The sequence below is a fragment of the Lepidochelys kempii genome, chromosome 3 (genome assembly GCF_965140265.1).
Source record: "Lepidochelys kempii isolate rLepKem1 chromosome 3, rLepKem1.hap2, whole genome shotgun sequence".
Taxonomy (NCBI): Eukaryota; Metazoa; Chordata; order Testudines; family Cheloniidae; genus Lepidochelys; species Lepidochelys kempii.
Window position 1 is genome coordinate 122,898,215 of NC_133258.1, and position 21,349 is coordinate 122,919,563.

At 40.1% G+C, this 21,349-nt stretch overlaps 2 protein-coding genes across 8 annotated transcripts in view; one reads left to right on the plus strand and one right to left on the minus strand.

Annotated features, from left to right (window-relative positions):
• The window catches only part of PRKN (parkin RBR E3 ubiquitin protein ligase), a 1,259,259-nt gene extending 1,250,218 nt beyond the window's left edge, over positions 1 to 9,041 (minus strand). For both annotated transcript variants that reach the window (XM_073337855.1, XM_073337854.1), the window contains exon 1: positions 8,904 to 9,041. In XM_073337855.1, the coding sequence (XP_073193956.1) occupies positions 8,904 to 8,910 (7 nt within the window). In that variant the 5' untranslated portion in view covers positions 8,911 to 9,041. The remainder of the gene's footprint in view (positions 1 to 8,903) is intronic.
• PACRG (parkin coregulated) overlaps positions 8,374 to 21,349 on the plus strand; it is a 496,005-nt gene continuing 483,029 nt past the window's right edge. Inside the window, exons 1-2 of one of the 6 annotated variants that reach the window (XM_073337861.1) lie at positions 8,374 to 8,758; positions 9,513 to 9,671. In XM_073337861.1, coding sequence (XP_073193962.1) covers positions 9,525 to 9,671 — 147 coding nt within the window. In that variant the 5' untranslated portion in view covers positions 8,374 to 8,758; positions 9,513 to 9,524. Of the gene's footprint in view, positions 8,759 to 8,991; positions 9,392 to 9,512; positions 9,672 to 21,349 lie in introns of those variants that run through there. The other 5 variants (XM_073337862.1, XM_073337863.1, XM_073337860.1 and 2 more) reach the window with 5 other exon arrangements.

Here is a 21,349-nt window from a genome sequence, read left to right on the forward strand (position 1 = left end):
TTGGAGCCAGAAAGGGCTTTACGTATCATGACATATAATATGTACAGTACTACCCTGAGACTCTCTTAAGGATACTTTAACAAGTATATGGTTTTACAGTATGCTAAGATACTGGGAACTTTAAGAGCTGCTTAAAAAAACCACCCTTTAAAAACGCAGGCCTTGAACATTAGGATTCTGAGGCCAAAACTTTTACTATTAAGCCATTTAAACTTATCTAATAAAACAGCCATGCAGGGACAGATTTCTAAGGTATTTACGTGCCTAAACATGTACACATGTGCCTACTGGGATTTTCAAGAGCACCGAAGCAAGTTTGGCACCTAACTTCCGTAGTCACCAGGAACCATTAGATAGAACTTCTTTGCAAAAAATCATTAAACACTATTTTCCTGCAGACTTCAGATCACCTTAAATATTAACTCATGCATGGTACAGTTATGATAAGTGAAAGGTATAACTTCTCCTCTAAATTATTTATCTAGTGAAACTTGGGCTTTACAATGGAAATGCAAACATTCCTTACTATCATCAATAATAATTAGTACGTAGCATTTGCATTTCCATTATAAAGCCCAATTTTCATGCTTTAATATCCCAGTCATTTAAATTATATCAAGCTAAAACTTGAAAAGTTGATAGCCTGAATGCAAAGTTTTTTGCTTGTTTCCATCCCCTTATAAATAAATGTGTGTACAGAATGACACTATAATGTTGGTGTACTTTGAAAATCTTCTAATATTCATGAATAGCTATGTGCAGCATCAGATTGTTCAAGATCCATTGCGGTGAATGTCCATGCATGTAAAACTAGATTTAAGCTTACTGTGTTTATTCACGATGAAGACCACACTGGTGAAAATATGTCAGGATTCACTTTCCTTGAAGATAAGTCAGAAGCTGAAGGCATACTATATTAGATCACCGATTTCACTGCAAGTATAGTCTCCATTATGGAAGGCACATCAGATATTAAACTACACCAAACTTTATCTTAGCTAAAAGACTAATATGAATCTTATTTATTTAATTCATGAACACTTCTGCTCTTCTAAACTACTTTTCCCAAAACTTTTCTCCATTGGATTATATTTCTAAACCTCTCCTCATTCACTTACTTTTAACAATTAAGTTACTGACCAATTTTTTTAGTACACTGAATGAAGAGTGTACTGTAAATTGAGGTGAAGGCAGTACAGTCTTGTGAAGAGGACGAGGCTCTAAAATTCTGGGGTTCTATACATGCTCTTATCATTGATTTTCTCTGTATGACCTTGGGCAAGACATTATTTATGTTCATCTACTTAATATGAGTGTTGCTGTTGTTGTATTGTCCAACAATAAACGTATTAGGCCATGAAGTTCAGGAATGCACAGGGTCCTTTATAAGGCCTTGACCCAAGGTGTCCAACATGAAAAGCCTCACTTTCCTTACCATATCACATTCAGAAGCATGGGCTGATGTTAAAAGTCTGCTCCCGACATATCTTGCAGAGTGGATATATCTTAGTACCATCTCTATTGATTTTCATTCCTACATTGTGTCCCATACGCATTCTTACAATAGTGAATGTTATTTTCTGAGATGCTTTGAGATCAATAAGAGGATCTTTCATCTTCTAACCTTTTATTTCAGTTAATATTTCCCTTGATAGAACATCAATATCCTTAATGACTGTCATTTCAACCTGTTTCCAATCTTCCAGGTTTGGCCAGGTCATCAGCTACCTCACTCCCTTATATCCCAACGTGTGATGGAGTCCATTGAAAAGTCAATTGATTGCCTCACTTTCTGATCCTCAGAGCCTTCTTATGAACCACACCACTGTTAGCATTCTGGTGTCTTCAAAAGGAATTGAGGATCACCGCCTGCAAGTCAATAAACGTCACAACATCCACCTCTATTTCTGTTCTGTTTATATCTTGCAGCTAGGTAAGAATAGCTTTCAGTTTGGCTGTATAGGTCATACATATCCTGAACTAGTGTGCTTTCTTGTACTCTCTCCATTACACCACTGGATGAAGATACTACAACCACCATTCTTAAAAGATTTGTCTGCCGAACCATCAGTGTACACATGAATCCATCTGTCTTGTGACTGATGCTGTTAGATGGTCTTTTCTACCCTTTTCCTCAGTGCAGCCAAGTCCATGTGTTCCTTTGAGCAAGGTTCCAAAAGGGAGAGACATTTACTAAAGCAACAGGTTCATATGGATCTATTATTGGGCATACAAACTTCTTCACACATTCTACTCTACTAACTGTTTCCAGTTCTTCAGTAGCCTTTACAAACTTTTCAAAACAAGATAATTATTTCAGTCTTGATTTGGTTTTCCCATTTTTTGACAGACCTGAATAATAATGACATTTAGGTGGGAAACAAAGACAATTTCCATACCAAATTAGCTGTGCTTTTCTACAATTCTTAAGTGGTTGAACATCAGACTCTTGTTCACAAATTACAGTTGGAGTAGATTTGATGGGTGTTGCTAGTTTTAGTTGATGTTTATAAAATGCCTCGAGATTGCTGGATGACTGATACTAATAGTAATAACTATAATAATAAATGTCTTTCATTAGTAGATCTCAAAGCGCTTTACCAAGGAAGTCAGTATCATCATGCCCATTTTACAGATAGGGAAACTGAGGCATAAAGCAGGAAAGTAACTTGCCCAAGGTCATCCAGAAGGCCAGTGACGGAGCTGGGTCCCAGTCCAGCACTGCATTCACTAGGCTACACTGCTGTAGAAGGGCCAGATCCACAACTGGTGTAAACCTGTGTGGCTCCATTGACTTCAATAGCTCTATGGCAATCTATATTAGCTGAGAATCTGGTTCTATATACAAAAATATTATTACATTGAAAATTATAACTGAATAGAAATGAGGTCTGGTTTTGTTATTCTCTTTATTATATACACATACTTTTGACAAACTAAGCCTTCTTTTAGAACCTTTTAACTGATGGAAAGAGTACCATGATTCCCTTTATTAAGTAAGCCAAATACAGTAGATTTATGATACAGTATCTAACTCCTTCCAGAATCCAGTAAGTTTGTTTCCAATGGATTACTTTCCAAAAGTTAACTGGGTGATTTTGAAAAGTGCCTGGCAAACAGTACTCGAAATAGACTGGATATACTGAGAGATAAACAGTGCAACTTAAAATATGTAATTACATTATACATTTATTACTTACAATTATCATTTTCTGAAAATGGATCTGATAAGTCTTCCCTCCATAGCAGGATTAACACATGTGGACTACAGATTTCTGGTTATGCAGTATTCTAAGGTAGTATTTCTCTAACATTGTGCTTTCCTGTGATTCCCTAAGAAATACATTAGAACAAGTGTGCCGTAGGCATTTAGAGTTGCTTGTTGGTTTAATAGGAAGGAAATAGGTGTTTTTCTTTTTAACATCTACATTAAAATAGTAGGGTTCAAAACTCTTTATAAAACTAAGATAGTAATTACTCACACTGCTACTTTTAAACATTTGACATGCAACATACTAACAAGCCACACAGAAAACTTGGATTTGCAAATTATATGTAGAACAGATACAGCTTGCGGGAGGGTGAAGGGTGGAAAGGGAACGGGTAATAAGAATGACCTGACTTTTGAACTATGGTCTGACCTGAAAACTCATGCCTTATGACATACAAGGTAGAGAAGCATTTTGGGAATTGGGAAAGCCAATACAAATGCTTTCATGTGCAGTTCTAAGTGCTAGCTCTGGACCAATGACAACCAAATAAAATACTGATCCCGGAAGTACAAAATTTTGAATTGAAACTCAGTTCAGGTGCTTGTTGTCTTTTGCAAATATGAAAAGAGGAAAACAAACTTTGCCCTCATCCACAGTCAGTAATTCATGAGAATAGTCCTGTCTTGCACTCATCAATGCCTGTACATACATATTCTTTTGATTAAATGGGAAATACCAAATCAAATGACCCATTCTCTAAATATCTGTAAATGCTTAAATTCTTTTCCCTTTTAAATAGTTCCCTGAAATCATAAACTGCATAGCCAATTAACAAACTGAAATTATATATAAATAGGCTACAAAGTTTTAAAAACTATTAATAAATGAAATGGGCAATTCTGGAGTCAGAGTATTGCAACTTCACTTAAAAGGGGAAAACCTCAGGAGACACACAGTTCCTTCAAGAGTTTAGGCAACAAATATTGTCTTTGGTATTTACCTTGCTGAATACTTCCAAAGATGTATCTAAGAACTAGAATTCAGGAAACACTCGTGACTTCAATGAAGATCCATAACAGTAAAGCTTGTAGGACAAAACCCTGTTAGTCTATCAGTTTCTCCATAGATAGTCTATCAGAAGTCTATTGACACTTACATAACTAATTTGTTGGTATGATGTTCCAAATAAAGATGTCACACAAATAAATATCAATATATTTCCATATTTTGAAGGCTTAGGAGTGTAACCTCTCTACTGAAATAATGAACACATATAAAGTTACAGAGTAACAGCCGTGTTAGTCTGTATTCGCAAAAAGAAAAGGAGTACTTGTGGCATCTTCGAGACTAACCAATTTATTTCAAATACATTGGTTAGTCTCTAAGGTGCCAGAAGTACTCCTTTTCTTTTTACATATAAAGTTATGCTTTTTAATACAATTCAGATTCAATGTCAGCATTGAAGTCTTGGACTACATGGTAACCCACTTCCAACCAAACTGCTGTTGTTATTTCTGAAAAGTTACCTAATACACATTATAGGATTTTTAATTAACTACCTTACTCATACACCTTACAGGTTCTAAATTAACTGTATCAGCTGAAGAATGGGACTGCAGTGTCACTGTAGATAGTCCAATGAAAACCCATCCACATTGTCCAGCTACAGCCAAAAAAGCTAAGAAGTCTTAGGATGCATATGGAATGAGATGGTGAATAATACAAAGAACATTATAATGCTTTTACTTCACTCAGTGGCACAGCCTTATCTGGAATACTGCATGCACTACCAACCCATCTCAAAGGATATTGCAAAACTATAGGGGAGAGCACTGAGAATAATCAAGGGTCTGGAAAATCTCTCATATGAAGAGATTGAAAAGTTTAGGATTGTTTATTATAGAAAGCAGACCATAAGAAGTACATGATAAAATAACAAATGGTATACTTCTGTTCTCCCTGTCTCATAACACACAAACAAGGGAACATTCAATTAAGCTAAACGGTGGGAAATTAAAAATTGATAAAAGGAAATAAATAAGTCATTGAGGCCTAGAACTTTATAAGATTCTAAAAGAGACTGGATATTTATATGCAAAAAGAAAAGGAGTACTTGTGGCACCTTAGAGACTAACCAATTTATTTGAGCATAAGCTTTCGTGAGCTACAGCTCACTTAGTCTCTACGGTGCCACAAGTACTCCTTTTCTTTTTGCGAATACAGACTAACACAGCTGTTAGTCTGAAACCTGATATTTATATGAATATCAGGAATATCCAGTTATCATAATTAATTACAACAGATTTTGGAAGGGACAGTCAACTTTATGTTTCAGGTTTTAAACCAATCTTAACTATTAGAAACCAGAATGAGACCTTTGCAAGCAGATTACCCTCATCTCCCTACTGTAGGGTTCTTACCCTCCCGTTGAAGCATCTAGAGGCTACTGTCAGAAACAGGATACTGAAGTAGATGGACCTTGGATGTGATACAGAATGGCAGTGTTTTATATACATCTAATCTTTTGGATTTTGTTTTTTTTCTACTTTTTGTCTCAAATAAAAATTTGCTGCCATCCCATAAATCACTCAAGGCTCTAAGTAATTAATATATTGTAGTACCAATAATTTTCCACTAATCAAAATATATTTTTAAATTTTTTATGCATTCACTATTTGCTACAGTGAAAAGACAAATATAGCCTCATTGCTGCCAGCACTTACACACATGCTTAACTTTATATACTGTGCATGGTCCCATGGACTTGCAATCTGATCCAGGTGGGCCACACCCTTATGCCCACACAAATTTTCACTGAAGTCAGTGGGGCTCTCTGTACGAGTGCACGGACCAACCACACAGATCAAATTGCTGGATCTGTAGTCATTACCATTCCTAACTAAATCATCCACAAGAACACTGTACTGTAAGAATATATGATTCCTGTATTTTTGTCAGGCTTGAAAAAACATTATATATTTAAAATACACACGTATATACTTAGCATCTGTCAACTGCTTTGAGACTTTATTGATCAGTTTATAAATGATCCGTTTAAAGTTGATCAAAAGAGTTTTTGTCTTAGTAGGTCATTTCCTACAAACTCAGGTCAACAAGGTACTGTAATTTGCATTAGGTCATATGCAAACAAAATCAAAGACTTGTGCAGATTTATTCCTAACAGGAAGGCTACGGCTCAGTTTATGGTCTTTCGACATGGTCTTCAAGCAAGGTCTACTTGCCACACAATAAGAAGCAAATGACATTCAAGCCTTTCTTACCTTCAAAATTTTAAGTCACATATGCCTTTTTAAACTATATTATAATAACTTGATAAAGAAATTAGAGGAATTTTTAAAAAGAACAAGAGTTGCAGTTCTGTAAGCACATAATGTGATCTGACCTCTGTAGAATTCATCAAGATATATAAATATTTGGATATGAAAACACTTTTTTCATTAAATCAAGCTGTCTCATAAATGCTTTCTACTGCATTAGAGAAAAAAATAAACAGATATACGCAACTAGGCACCGACTGCAGTAGATGTTGCATATAATATTCACACAGAATTAAAAAAAATCACAGAGTTGCAAAATTACACTTAACTTTCTTTTGCCTTTAAACGGTTTAAAGAGAATAACAGTGCACTAACATTTTGGAAAGCCATACATTAATGAGAAAGGAAAGAGAATTTCTAACTGTAAAAATAATGGAGATTATGCAACAATTTCCAAAGAAATTCAGTGACAAAACTTTTAGAGGATGAATGTCTCATCTATACATCAACCATAAAATTGCATACATTTAATCTTGATTAGATCTCAAATAGGAGACAAACACCCAATAGGAGAGACAGGGAAAAACAGGTGTTTAAAATCAGGGGGATGGGAAGAATTCCTTTAAGCATAAATAACTTTATCTAACACCTCAATTCTATGCTCTTCTTGTTTTATCTATAATTAACCAAATAACAAAAATGAAAGTGAAAGAGAGGGAGCATGTAAAAAGGAAATTTTACAGTTTTTGAGGGGATCACATGGTGGCTCTTGTGATTTGTGGGACCCACAATGAGGGAACCGGGATATTGGGGATTAATTGCCTCTTCTTCCCAAATACTACAGGGAAATTTTGGCTAGTTGGACAAAGTCATGTGTTGTAATATTATCAGAGGACTACATGTTGCCAACTTTGGGACTACCCTGGTCATCTTACCCGGTGCTCTCCTGACCCCCACCACTGTCTGTGAGGCCAGAATGCGGGTTGATTGCTCCACTCCACGCCTGCTGCCTGAAGGGATAATGGCACAGCAGGACTGCACAAGACAGCAACTCACAACCAGCATGAAGGCAGTGAAGAAAGATCAAGATGAACCATGACTTATTCACAGCTGCCATCAAGATTTATAGAGACAAGATGGGTGAGGTAATATCTTTTATTAGACCAACTTCTGTTGGTGAGATAAACAAGCTTCTGAGCTTACACAAAGCTCCAATAGAAGATATTACTTCACTCACATTGTCTAATATCCTGGGACCTACTGCATACAACAAGATTTATATGCAGACCACAGGGTGAATGGACACAAGGGATACACTTCATTGAAATAGGCAAGTGTTTTCTGGAGGGAAAAAAAGGAAAATAATCAGGTTTTAATGTCAGGTTTCAGAGTAGCAGCCGTGTTAGTCTATATCCGCAAAAAGAAAAGGGGGACTTGTGGCACCTTAGAGACTAACAAATTTATTTGAGCATACGCTTTTGTGAGCGACAGCTCACTTCATGGATGCTGTAGCTCACGAAAGCGTATGCTCAAATAAATTTGTTAGTCTCTAAGGTGCCACAAGTCCTCCTTTTCTTTTTGTAGTTTTTAATGTCTCACTCTTTTGGGGTAACCAATGCCAGTGCAAAGTGGGTGTAAAAAACCTACCATTCTCTTCTGTGTAGCTAACTCTGCAAAGGAGGAGTGCAGAGTCCAGTCCCTTGTACTATATCATTTGCCTGTAAAGCATCATCCACATTGATGGTGCTGGCGAAATAAGGAATCCAGACTTGCAAGATCTCAATTCACCAATATGTACTGTGTGTGGGTGTGTGCACATACTACATGGGCGGGAGGGGGGAGAGGTGTATGTACTCTGGGTGCATACAGTATGTGTGTACTGTGGGTGTATGGTGTGGGAGCGTGCACACGGGCTGGTTGTGTTGTGTGGAGCCAGGGGATGTGTACTGCTGGGGGGCGGGCATACAATGAGGGCGGGCACACGAAGTGGGTATCTTATGTGGGTATGCTCTGGAGAGGGGTGGCTGTGTGCACAGTGCGGGAACGCTGTGCTGGGGGAGCGCACGGTATTTTCTATGTCGATGGCTGGGCAGAAGGTCACACTCGGTGTTCTCGGGACCGGCCTGGTGGCGGGGCGGCCCTTTGGCGGGGGCGAAGAAGAACCACACCACTGCTGACGAACAAGCTTGTGGCGGACGGCCAGCGAGGCCAGGCCTGAAAGCGGGCGGCGGGGTGGAGCCGGCGGCCACGAACCACAGCGTGTGCGCGGTGGGAGCGGACCCGGGGGACCAGGCTGGGGAGAGACACGACAGGCTGCTCACTCCTGCGCCGGCAGAGCAGGGCCCAGAGCCTGGGAGGGGGGGGAGGCCGGAAAAGGGGAGGGGGCCGCTGCATCCGGGTCTCACTCACTCACCTATCATGGCCACGGTGGGGGGGAGGGGAGGGAGCGCGCGCACGCACCCGTTCCCGTTCGCCCTCGCAGCTCAAATTCTCGCCTGCAGCACTCTGACTGAATACGCAACTGCAGGGCGAGTCTGCAGGATTGCTGTCATAGTGCGCATGCGCACACTTGGAGCCAGCCTGCCGATCGCTTAGTACTCTGGGTAGTGTAGTTCTTTCGTGCGTGCGTGCGCGCTTTCCTGCTCTAGCCCGAGCTGTTCCACGTGATCGGCGCAATTTCCCCCCCCTTTGTCACGTGACCGCAAACAGAAGCCGGGCAGGTTGTTGACACGTTGCCTAGCAACCGAGAGGCGTCCCTGGAAGCGTGTTGGTGTTAGCGACAAAGTGAGGCAGTGTCCCGCCCCCCCAGCCAGACCCTACACGGGAGCCTCCATAGGCAACAGCAGGGGGTGAGGAAGGGCAGCCAGAGCAGGGAGTGAGGAAGAGGAAGGGAGGCAGGAGGTGAGGAAGGGCAGCAGCGGCGGGGGGGGGGTGAGGAAGGGCAGCAGGACAGTGGGGAGGATTTGTTTTTTTCCCAATATATTATTTTCGCCTATATATTTATTTCCTGTCCCCCACAAAGGTGCCTGGTGAGATGGTGGCAGAGAAAGATGGTTCGAGCCCCCCGAAACCCACTGGAGAGAGACCTCCACAACAACAGCAGCCACTGGGGCAGCTGAGGAGAACCAAGCAGCAGGTCACCGATGGATTCACTGTTAAAGCCATGATGAGAAACACTGTGGTATGTTTGCTGCCACTAAAGAGGCTTTTAATTTGTTTAGTCTCATGTGCCCATGAAGCATGTTGGAGGGCGGGAGCGGTGCCTGCCAGAAAGTATGTAGGGTTGGCATGATTTTAACTGGGATTAATTGGTCATGGAAATAGCTTTGAGGCCTTGAGGAAATGTCATCTCGAGGTAATGGGTGGTCTCTCAGCATATTGTGATACCTCAGGTTAAAATGTGCCAATTTTGTGTTGCTGTGTGTGTTGTTATATTGTTTTCCATAATCAAATCATATTGAATCAAATTCCAACCTATCATGGAGTTATGTCCAAACATAATTATGTTGTACTGCATTAAAATGTTATCATGTCATGCCATGACACTGTGTCAAAAAGTCCTCACCTTGTGTCACTAGTGAAATTATGACATAAATGTCACATCATATGGTGAAAGTTTTTTCTTTCAGAGGAGACAGTCCTTAAATCCTCAACTGAAAGATGCTGTAGAAATGCAACATATTACTATTAATTATTATTATAAGATTGTATTTTAGTTAAAGGAAAACCTATACAAAGAAGTAGGAGAAAACAGCTGAACATCATTACATAACTCTGAAAACAAAAAAAATACAGCATTTTTAAAAGAACTTCCAAAAATAATCATCAAAAACCTTTCACACAGTATTAGAAAATATTACCTTGAAAATAAACATTCATTTTCTAGTGACTAGCCCTTTAGCATGAGGATGACAAATAGGGGTTGATCCATCAACCTTTACTTTCACTAACAGTCTTTACAGAAGTAATTCTATTAAAATGTGTGGGACTTCTGCCATGAGTAAAGATAACAATATCACACCCTGTGTTTGTAGCGAACCTTTCCTACAGTAATTGTTATAACTGATTGCTTCCATTAAATTGAATAAATAAACCTCAAAGCTTCTGGTAATGCTGCTCAATTTCTAAGTGGGATGTGCCGTTATAGCACATAACATCTGTGCTCAAAGCTCTGGATTGTTTTTTTGTTTGCTTTTGGGTACAATTCAAGGTGTTGGCAACAGTCTTTCTTTCTCTTTCTTTTTAATTGCATATACATTCCCAATAATAACTACAAAATGCATGAAAAAAACCTCTAGAAACTGATCTCACCCAGCCTCTGGAATTCATTATATATATCAAAATTTAGAAGAAAAACAAACAAACAAGTCTACCTTAAATATAATGAGAAGCATTGTACTCTGTAGAATATATTTGAGAAATAACATTTTCCCCTTCTAGAGGTCTCAGTTGAACTAACAAATAACAATAATTAAGAGCAAAGCCCCTCCCAGCATTGACCTATTATCATGTAATAATAAAAACACTTTTATTATTTAATGTTAGCCTATTAAATAATAAATGTCATACCCGGGTGCTTAACTTTATGCATGTGCTTAATCAAATTAACTTCAATAAGATTATTCATAGTGCATAAAGTTAAACACATGCATAAATCTTTGCCTGAATTAGGCCTTAAAAACACAAAACATGAAGTGTAAAAAACAGGGCTATAACATAAAACAAGGATATGAACAAAAATGATTAGGGGTATGGAACAGCTGCCATATGTGGAGAAATTAATAAGGCTGGGACTTTTCAACTTGGAAAAGAGACGACTAAGGAGGGATATGATTGAGGTCTATAAAATCATGACTGGTATGGCGAAAGTAAATAAGAAAGTGTTATTTACTCCTTCTCATAACACAAAAACTAGGGCTCACCAAATGAAATTAATAGGCAGCAGGTTTAAAACAAACAAAAGGAAGTATTTTTTCAGACAATGCACAGTCAACTCGTGAAACCCCTTGCCAGAGTATGTTGTGAATGCCAAGACTATAACAGGGTTAAAAAAAGAACTAGATAAATTCATGGAGGATAGGTCCATCAATGGCTATTAGCCAGGATGGGCAGGGATGGCGTCAGAAGCTGGGAATGGGCGACAGGATGGATCACTTGATGATTGCCTGTTCTGTTCATTCCCTCTGGGGAACCTGGCATTGGCCACTGTTGGAAGACAGGATACTGGACAAGATGGACCTTTGGTCTGATCCAGTATAGTCGTTCTTATGTTCATATGAACCGTCAACAAACTTGTATTCTAATCTGATTTTAGTGATCAGTGTATAGAGAACTGTTCTTTAATTATTATTATTATTGCTTTTAATTCACAAAGTCTCCAGTCAGGATTTGGGCTCTGTAGAAACACAAAGAACTGTATAATCACCACTCTGAAGAGCTCATAACTAGAATCTATGCTCTACCACATCTGAAAGATTGGAATCCTAACTTTCAAATGGCATAGAACATTTATCTCTAATTTTGGGATTCATGAGTCCTCCATTTAGAACCTATCAGTGTGTATTTCCTAGATCAGTGGTTCCCAAACTTAAAGCCCCTGGCGGGCCGGGCCGATTTGTTTACCTGACACATCCGCAGGTTCAGCTGATCATTGCTCCTAGTGGCTGCGGTTCGCTGCTCCAGGCCAATGGGGGCTGCGGGAAGCAGCGTGGGCCGAGGGTTGTGCTGACTGCCGTTTCCAGCAGCCCCCATTGGCCTGGAGCAGCGAACCGCAGCCACTGGGAGCCGCGATTGGCCGAACCTGCGGACGTGGCAGGTAAACAAACCGGCCCGGCCTGGCAGGGGCTTTCCCTGCACAAGCGGCTGAACAAGTTTGGGAACCACTTGTAGATTATAGATCATAATTATGTTTTTCTAATAATTCTCACATCTACAGTATGTGCTAGCGAGCTACGGGCCCTCATGTCCAAAACCTCATTTTTACATTTTCACCCAGACAAGCTGGTCTTTGATGCTCGTTTCAAATTTGTTCCCCCAATTTTGTGCACGATTTTCATTAAAATCAGTCTATTACTTTGACTGGTATTTTTAGCTGCAATCACATTCATCCCACATTCTCCATAAGATGAACATTAGACAGTTTCCATCCTTTGATTTAGACAAGCCATAGATCTTTTGTGAATCCTATTTTCTCTTCTTGAGTCCTGTGAATAAGTTTAGTGGCATTTCCATCCTTCAAATTGTTGGGCAGTTATTGGCTGCAAATGCACAGGCATGAGTTCATGAGACAATTTGCTCTCTATATACCTCTGCTGGAATATTATATAAAGTTCTGAGTGCCTTGGGTCAGGTCCACAAAAGGAGTTAGTCATTGCAATGCTGAACATTTCAGCACCTAATTTTTACGTGCTCAGAAAATTACAGGAACAACGAACACTGTGATCCACAAAGCCTAAGGTTGGTGTGTAGGATCCCTATGCAGTGAATGGGGAGAGATAGGTACCTAAGAATGTGATCCACAAAAGCTAGCCTGCTAGGGATGGAAGCCCATCTCCTGGAGTCAGGAGGCTTAGGTGTCGAAGCTATTTTTCACAGGAATGAGTGAGGTGTCTGCCTTGCTCCACACAAAACAGCCAGAGGAGGTGGTGCTCACTGTATAACTTTTAGTCTAGGGGTTAGAGCACTCACCTGGGATATAGAGCCCCATGTTCAAGTCCCCACTCTGCTGACAGGGGAGAAAGGATTTAAACAGGAATCTTCTCTCTTTTTGGAATGTGCTCAAACCACTGGGCTATGGGATCTTCTGATGTGGAGGTCCCTCAATTTCTCCTGTTGTAGCTTTTCCACTGTAGATAAATAATTAAAGAGTGATTGGAGAAGGGGGACTGGATCTGGGGTCCCCTCCTTGTGTGCCCTACTCACCAGGCTACAGAGTTATTCTTTCTCTCTCCTTGGTCCTATGACTTTCCCCCTGTGGATAAATATTTAAATAGTCACTGAATGAGAGTGAGCTGGGAGTTGGGAGATTCAGGTTCCAGTCCCCCTGCTCCAATCACTCTTTTGTTATTTATCCATGGTGGAACAGCTTCAAGAGGAGAGACTAAGGGAGCCTGACATCAGAATTTCCCAGAGCTCAGTGATTAGAGCACTCTCCTAAAGGTGGTAGACCTCTGTGCAAATTTTGAATGAGACCCCATCTGGTAGGTGGCCTCAGATGTTCGTCCACCTAGCCTCCCCCAGTTTTTGGATTGTTCTGGAACTAGGAGGGAGATAGGCAACTGGACACCTAGCGTAAAGCAGCAATGTCACACTCACAGGCAGAAACTTAGGCACAGAGGGAGCTTTTTCCATGACAAGTTAGGTACTGAGAGAGTTTAAGTGCCTACAGTGTTTGATGTACATTTTATGAATCTCACTGAAGACAAAAAATGGGACTTAGGCACCCAGTCTGGGGCTTAGGCCCCTTTGTTGATCGGGACTCTTGATACCAGAAAAATACTGATACACTGGAGAGAGTGGAGGGAATTTCTAATCTTACTTCTTGCTGTTCTCCCAATGTTGGTAAATTAACTTGTAAACTTCCTACCATTAATGTTATATTATTTTCTGGTATTGTTTTCTGTCATACACTTCATATCTTGGGTAGATTGCATCTAATGTATCAGAAATGTTTTAAATAACAACTCTCTCCTGTTTTCAAACCAACAAACCTCAGGCAAGCCCCAAGAAATGACATTCTTTCGGCTTTCAGCACACATATGGGCTATGGAAACCAGATCATTTCTTTCTAATTTGATCTTCATGCTGCAGCTTTATCATCTAAAATCTTCTGTGCCTCAACATACATTTGTTTACCCATTATATAACACTTTCTTCATCAGATTGATCATTAATAACTTATAATTCACATTACTTTCCACAAAATTTCCCCAAATTCTGGAGATGCTGAAATATATCAGTTTACTGCAAAGACTTTTAAGATACCTTTTTTATATTAATAAAGGCAAGGTGAATTTGACCTTGGTGGAAAGAATGCAAAACAAAAAAGAAAAGGATTTATTTTACAGCTTTTTTAATTCTAGAGATGTGGAGAATAAACTATATAACCACTTTAGTGAGTTTAAGGATTAATTTTTTAAGACCTTTCCTCCTCTCCAGATACATTCAGTTCACACAGATATTTGCATATCTTTGTATAAGCAATAGTATATAAAAGAATACTTGATTTAGTCTAGAAATTCAAAAGTTTTAGCAGGGCTTGAAAAAAATTTACTCAATTCATGACAAATGGAAAGCTTTGGCTGGTGATTATGGATACCTAAACTTTCACTCTTTAAGTGAATTTATTTTTAAACAATTAGGATTCTAGCTGTTATGGTTTCTATTATGGTTATGACAATAACATTTGGAAAGTTAACAGAATGTGAAAAAATGCAGTACTGTCTTCCTACTCTGCAAACAAGTAAATCCACTGTCACTGCAATGGCTCCTAGCTTTGATAATCAACAGCAGAATTAAATTAATAAGATTCTGATCAGTTTCACAGCTGATATTTAGAACACTATAGAAAGTAGTGAAACTGGTAAGAATCATGGTGGTTTCTTACTGACACTACTGTTGCTTGAGAAAGCTATAAACAACAGTATAGGCAGCCACTGAAGATATTTTTGTGGGAGAAGGACTCAAAAATGGAGATTAGGGAGTTGTAAAGTATCAGGTCCAGATATACAAAGGGATCTAGGTGTTGCAACACCTAACTTTTAGGTGCTTAGAAAATCATGGGAACAACAATTGAATTCACAAAGCCTGAGTTAGGTGCCCAGCCTCCTATACAGTGCATGGGGAGAGATCAGTGTGTGATAACGGGACCCACAAAACCCAGCATGTGAGGTTGGGAACCATTTAACCATTTAAACTAGCCAATAAGAGTTACTGAGGAGGAGGAGATGTCCAAAGTGGAACAGCTTCAAGAGGAGAGATTGAGAGAAACTCACATCAAAATATTGCAAACCCCAGAGCACCCTTCTGAGAAGTGGGGGCCCCTCTGTGCAAATCCTTGCTCTCCCTACAGCAGAAGGGGTAATTGAACCTGGGTGTGCTATATGAATGTACTAACTAGAGAGCTGTAAGTTGTAAGAGAGGCACCACCACCATAGCTTCCTCTGGCGGGCTTTGTAATGGGGCCTCATCCAGTAAGCCAGCTCTTAGCATCCCAACCAGATCAGCCCCGCCTATCTTCTGCTGGTTTGAGAATTGTGCTGGGGCGTAGGCATTATATAGGTGTCCAGTCACCTAAAGTGAGGAGCAGTCAACATGCCCAGAGGCAGAAACCTAGATGCCTCAGGGACTTTTACAGCAAAAATTTAAATGCAGAGTGAGGCTTGGTCTACTCTACAGAGTTAGATCGACATAGGCAGCTTATGTCAACCTAACTATGTTAGTGTCTACACTGCAGTCTTGCTCCCGCCGAGGTAAGTACCCTACTCCATGAGAAGCTAAGGGTTTATGTTGTGTAGTTAGGATGACACAGCATTGCTAACATAGGTTGTTGGCTGTCTTGGAGCTATGAAATTGACAAGAAAGCCAGCTCCTGGCTCCCCAGCTGGCAGCTGGCAGGTCTCCGCTCCAAAGCATCCTGACACCCAGGTTCCCTTCTTGGGCTGCTCCCCGGGCTCCCCACTCCCTGCTGGGAGCCTGTGACATTGCACTCTGTATGATTTTATGAAAATATGCTAATGACTGTGAATATAATGTAACTGGAATATGCTTCATGCAAAAGATCTCTTGTAAGGTATTATTACAAAGCTTATAATCTACTGAGTGTGGTCATCCTATTTGTATGTATATATTATTTTTGTATCTGAAACTAAAAGTATAAAATATAACTCTGAGGTTCTGTGTAATTATGCAAAGTGTGGGCCATTAATGGTGGTTTGGAATCTTGATGGCTTCCACTAACCAGGACAATTGACTGTAGATGGCTTTGTTTACTTGTAAGTCTTCCTGTATACCTGTGCACTGGCAAGTGAGTAATGAAGTCTTACAGTGACATGTGATCATGTTACCTGAACTGGAATTCATCTTTAACCTGGTGTTTTTTCATTTAGAAGGAGGGGTGGGAACCCAGAGAGGGACAAAGGATTTTAACCTTGTGCAAAAATATATATAAGGGGGTGGAACAGAACAAAGGGGACTGCAGTCATGAAAAATCCCCTACCTACCAGCTGAGCTGGAACAAGGGCTGTACCAGGGGAAAGAATTGTGCCCAGATTAGGAAGGCGTCCAGTCTGTGATAGAAGCTTATTGAAACATCTCTGATGGTGAGATTTTATCTGTATTCAGTTTTCTTACTGTACTAGGCATAGACTTGCATGTTTTATTTTATTTTGCTTGGTAATTCACTTTGTTCTGTCTGTTATTACTTGGAACCACTTAAATCCTACTTTTTGTATTTAATAAAATCTTTTTTTACTTATTGATTAACCCAGAGTATGTATTAATACCGGGGGGCGGGGAGGGGCAGGGGGCAACAGCTGTGCATATCTTTCTATCAGTGTTATAGAGGGCAAACAATTTATGAGTTTACCCTGTATAAGCTTTATACAGGGTAAAACGGATTAATTTGGGGTTTGGACCTCATTGGGAGTTGGGTATCTGAGTGTTGAAGACAGGAACACTTCTTAAGCTGTTTTCAGTTAAGCCTGCGGCTTTTGGGGGATGTGGTTCAGACCTGGGTCTGCGTTTGTAGCAGGCTAGCGTGTCTGGCTCAAACCAAGCAGAGCACTGAAGTTCTACGCTGCCAGGGAAAATGGGCTCAGAGGTAGTCTCAGCACATCACATGGCAGTTCCCAAGGCGGGTTTCTATAATCTAACCTGTCACAGAGCCCTGCTGCCCCTCAGGGTCCCAGCTCCCCACCAGGAGAATGGCAACTGACTGGACCCCAGGTGGCTTCCCCCCCTACTCCCAGCTGGGAGCAGCTTGCCCCCCCCACCCCAGCAACCCTCCCCCTTCCAGCACAGAGCAGGGAGGCAAGAAGCCTCTGGGGGCAGTTGGGCTCCCAATGGGGAGCTGCATGGAGCTAATAGCCTGGGCTCTCAGCCCCCCACCCTTGTCCCTCTTCAGTCAGTGGAAGCGCTACTGGTGAGGACGCGCACCATCGACAGGAGGGTAGTGTGGACATCAGTAAGTACTGCGGCAGCTGTAAATCAACCTAACAGGTCAATTTAAGATTGTAGTGTAGACATGCCCTGAGATTAGCTACCCACAGGGTTAAGTGGTAGCTGAGTGGGAGAAAGATTGTGGATCACAGTGGTGCCTGAAACTGGGACATAGATGCCTAAGAGTTTTTCAGATGTGAGGCCTTGTGAAAATTACTGGAATCCACAAAGCCTGAGTTAGGTGCCCAGGCAATATGTACCTAAGTATAGGAACCACAAAAGCCAGCAGGCTAGGCTGCTTCCCATCTAAACTAGACAACAGCAGATGTGAAAAAGAGGGTATGTCCTACGCTCACCCTTCTCAGAGAGTTTGGTACTTATCTCTGCTTGGGATCTTTGGCCATGAACCCTCTCTTGGAGTCATGTATCTAAGCCATTTTATGCAAGAAATGCTGGAGGAGCAGATCATGGTAGCATCCACTTTATAATTTTAACTTAGTGATTCAATACCACCCAGCCCCTGGTTCAATACCACCCTCTGCTCAATGGGGAGAAAGTATTTGAATGTGGATCTCTCACCTCTCAGGAGACTGCCCTAGTCTTAGGATGTAGCTATTGAATAGTCTCTTGTAGGGCTCTCTGAATATCTCCTTTTGAAACTGTTGTACTTTGTATAAATACTTAAATAGTCATTGGGCCAAGAAGAGTGAGAATGACTCTATAGCCTTGTGGTTAGGGTACCTACCTAGGCATGAAAGATACAAGGTCTACTACCCCGGTGCAACATGGAACTTGTTGGTGAAAAGTCTCCCACCACCCCAATAGTAGATAGAAACATTTAATCCCCTGGCTAGTCTGGTAAAAAGTTCAAGAGTTCTCAGTTTTAGTTCACTGTGTTTAAAATGTATTACCGCAGTAGAACCGCAGTTACTAACACCTTAGGAATAAAGGTTGTTCGTAACTCTGAAATGTTCGTAACTCTGAACAAAACATTATGGTTGTTCTTTCAAAAGTTTACAACTGAACATTGACTTAATATAGCTTTGAAACTTTACTGTGCAGAAGAAAAATGCTGCTTTTAACCATCTTAATTTAAATGAAACAAGCACAGAAATTACCTTGTCAAATCTGTTTTTAAACTTTCCCTTAATTTTTTTAGTAGTTTACGTTTAACACAGTACTGTACTGTATTTGCTTTGTGTGTGTGTGTGTGTGTGTGTGTGTGTCTTCTGCTGCCTGATTGCATACTTCTCGTTCCAAATGAGATGGGTGGTTGACTGGTCAGTTTGTAACTCTGGTGTTCATAACTCTGAGGTTCTACTATAGTTTAGATAGCTGGCTTAATAGATATACACCAAAAGAAAAATGTTTCTGATCCTAAAGTAACTGGGATCCCTTTTCTTTGTTCACGTGTAACTTTTTACTGATCTAATATGTTTTTTCTTCAAAAACTGTGGAACAGATGAACTGATATACCAAGTTGGACTAAAAATTGTTTGCTTAACTGGGGCCAATGAGAGGCAGACGCAAGCATCCACAGAATCAGTAGCCTCTCATAACCAGAGGGGTGAAGAGCATCAAAAATAATTCCCTCTCCCATTAAAAATAGGATACTTGTGAGTACTAATGGTCACACATTCAGTTTAAAGCATTGGTATTCTTATCTGAATAAGCAATGATTTGATTACACAGTCAAATCAAAGCACATGCAATCTGAAATTTGCAGTCTAGGGTCTGAGAGGTTTTCTGGGTCCCTTCCAACATGAATTAAATGTAAGAAGACAAAAGTTCATATGTAACCCCTACTCCCTGTGCATTCCCACAAGCATGCCTTTAAGATGATATTAGAAGGGGATCCTGCTTTGATATCTACCCTAGTATTCCTCCACCAGCTGTCATTTTCTCATTCTGTATGCTCTCTAGAATGCACAAAATCACATATTGCACATTCAAATAATCCTAATGGGAGGAATTCAGGAAAAGAGATGACTATTCAGGATAAAGGGATGACTCACTTTGGCTGAGATTAAGGAAGGCCAATCAAGGAACATGTTACTAGCCTGTCTTTAAATGCTTTACTTTGTATTTCAATGGACAGTGTTTTAGATGTATGCCCTCATGTACATACATTTGTCTTTAACTCTGTATATTGGTGTATTTTTAAAAGAAGTTAGTAGGCAATCACATATTGCTTATATGGTGTGCATGATTTTTTAAATACTTTATTTCTAAATCAGATTTCTGCAGAAATGCCAAAAGGATGTAAGGGCTAATTGAGGATTAAGTTGGTTTAAATTTGGATTTTTAAAACAGAGTAATTGAGCAGAGATATTCATGTGCTAAAATAGTCTATGAAAAAATCTTAATTGGTGAAATATACACTTCTTTTATGGTCTGACATTCTACAACACATTTTTTAAAGGTGAAGTTAAGATAACAGCCACATATCAGTAGTCTATGCGCATATTATTTTTGAAGAATGTGAAAGTTTAAAAATCCCTTTAGGCTTGTGAGGGATTAAGGTAGTTGGGGGAGGAATTCTTCACTCTAGACACCTGAATGGTGCCCAGTAACAGCAGGAAAATGGAGGAAGGAGCCCACATTACACAGGGGCCTGGGTGCAATAGGAGATAAGCAGGACGATTGCGAAGGGGGTTCATAACTTTCCAGGGGCCTATTGCATGGTGCCTGAGACGAAGCATGAGGTGAAAAGAAGGAGCAGGGACGGGAATCTTATATACCTTAATATGCTGCCCACAGATGCTAAACTGTCCCTATTTCCCCCACCTTGCAGATCTTCAAAGCGGGGTTCCATTTTTGCTTAGGCGTTCCAGGGAGAAGGAAGACAGGGTGCTAACAGAAGTCTTGGGGGTTAACATCTGTAGCGGCATTTTCTTAATCTCATTATTAAGTCATTCTTTGGTTTTTCTCACAAGTTGTGTAAGTATTTGATGTTTTTTCTTGAAGCCCCAGCTGCTGGAATCAAGAGATTGCATGAGGATCTCTCAGCTTATATTAAAAAATAAAATCTAGCCAGTGTGGTTCCAGAAAAAATCTTGAAAACATTACCCTACTGTACCATAAAAGCTCAGAAACTAAAAAGCCAATAAAAGGAACCCACAATTTAAAAAAAAAAACTCATGATTTTGAGGACACAACTCATGATTTTTGAATTATTGGGGATGGCAATATTGTAGTTTTGCTCACTTGGCTCCATGCAGAAGGCCTCCACAAACATTTCCGGCTGATCTCTGCCTTGGCTTCTAGTGAATATGTATATTTTAGGTGTCATAATACATAAATTCCTTGTCCAATTCTCTTTAAATATGATAGAAAAATTCTACCTCATCTCTATAGGTAACATACTAATGATGAGATTGCTATTATTTTTGTGTGTTTTATAAGGTACTACCAGCATTGTTTTATAATAGAAATTTAATTGCCATCTTAACTATGGATCAATTACAGATACACAACAACAATATAATCACACCATTTTCAAGTATTTACTTACAAGTTGTCATAAATATAAAGGGAAGGGTAAACCCCTTTAAAATCCCTCCTGGCAAGAGGAAAAATCCTCTCACCTGTAAAGGGTTAAGAAGCTAAAGGTAACCTCACTGGCACCTGACCAAAATGACCAATGAGGAGACAAGATACTTTCAAAAGCTGGGAGGAGGGAGAGAAACAAAGGGTCTGTAT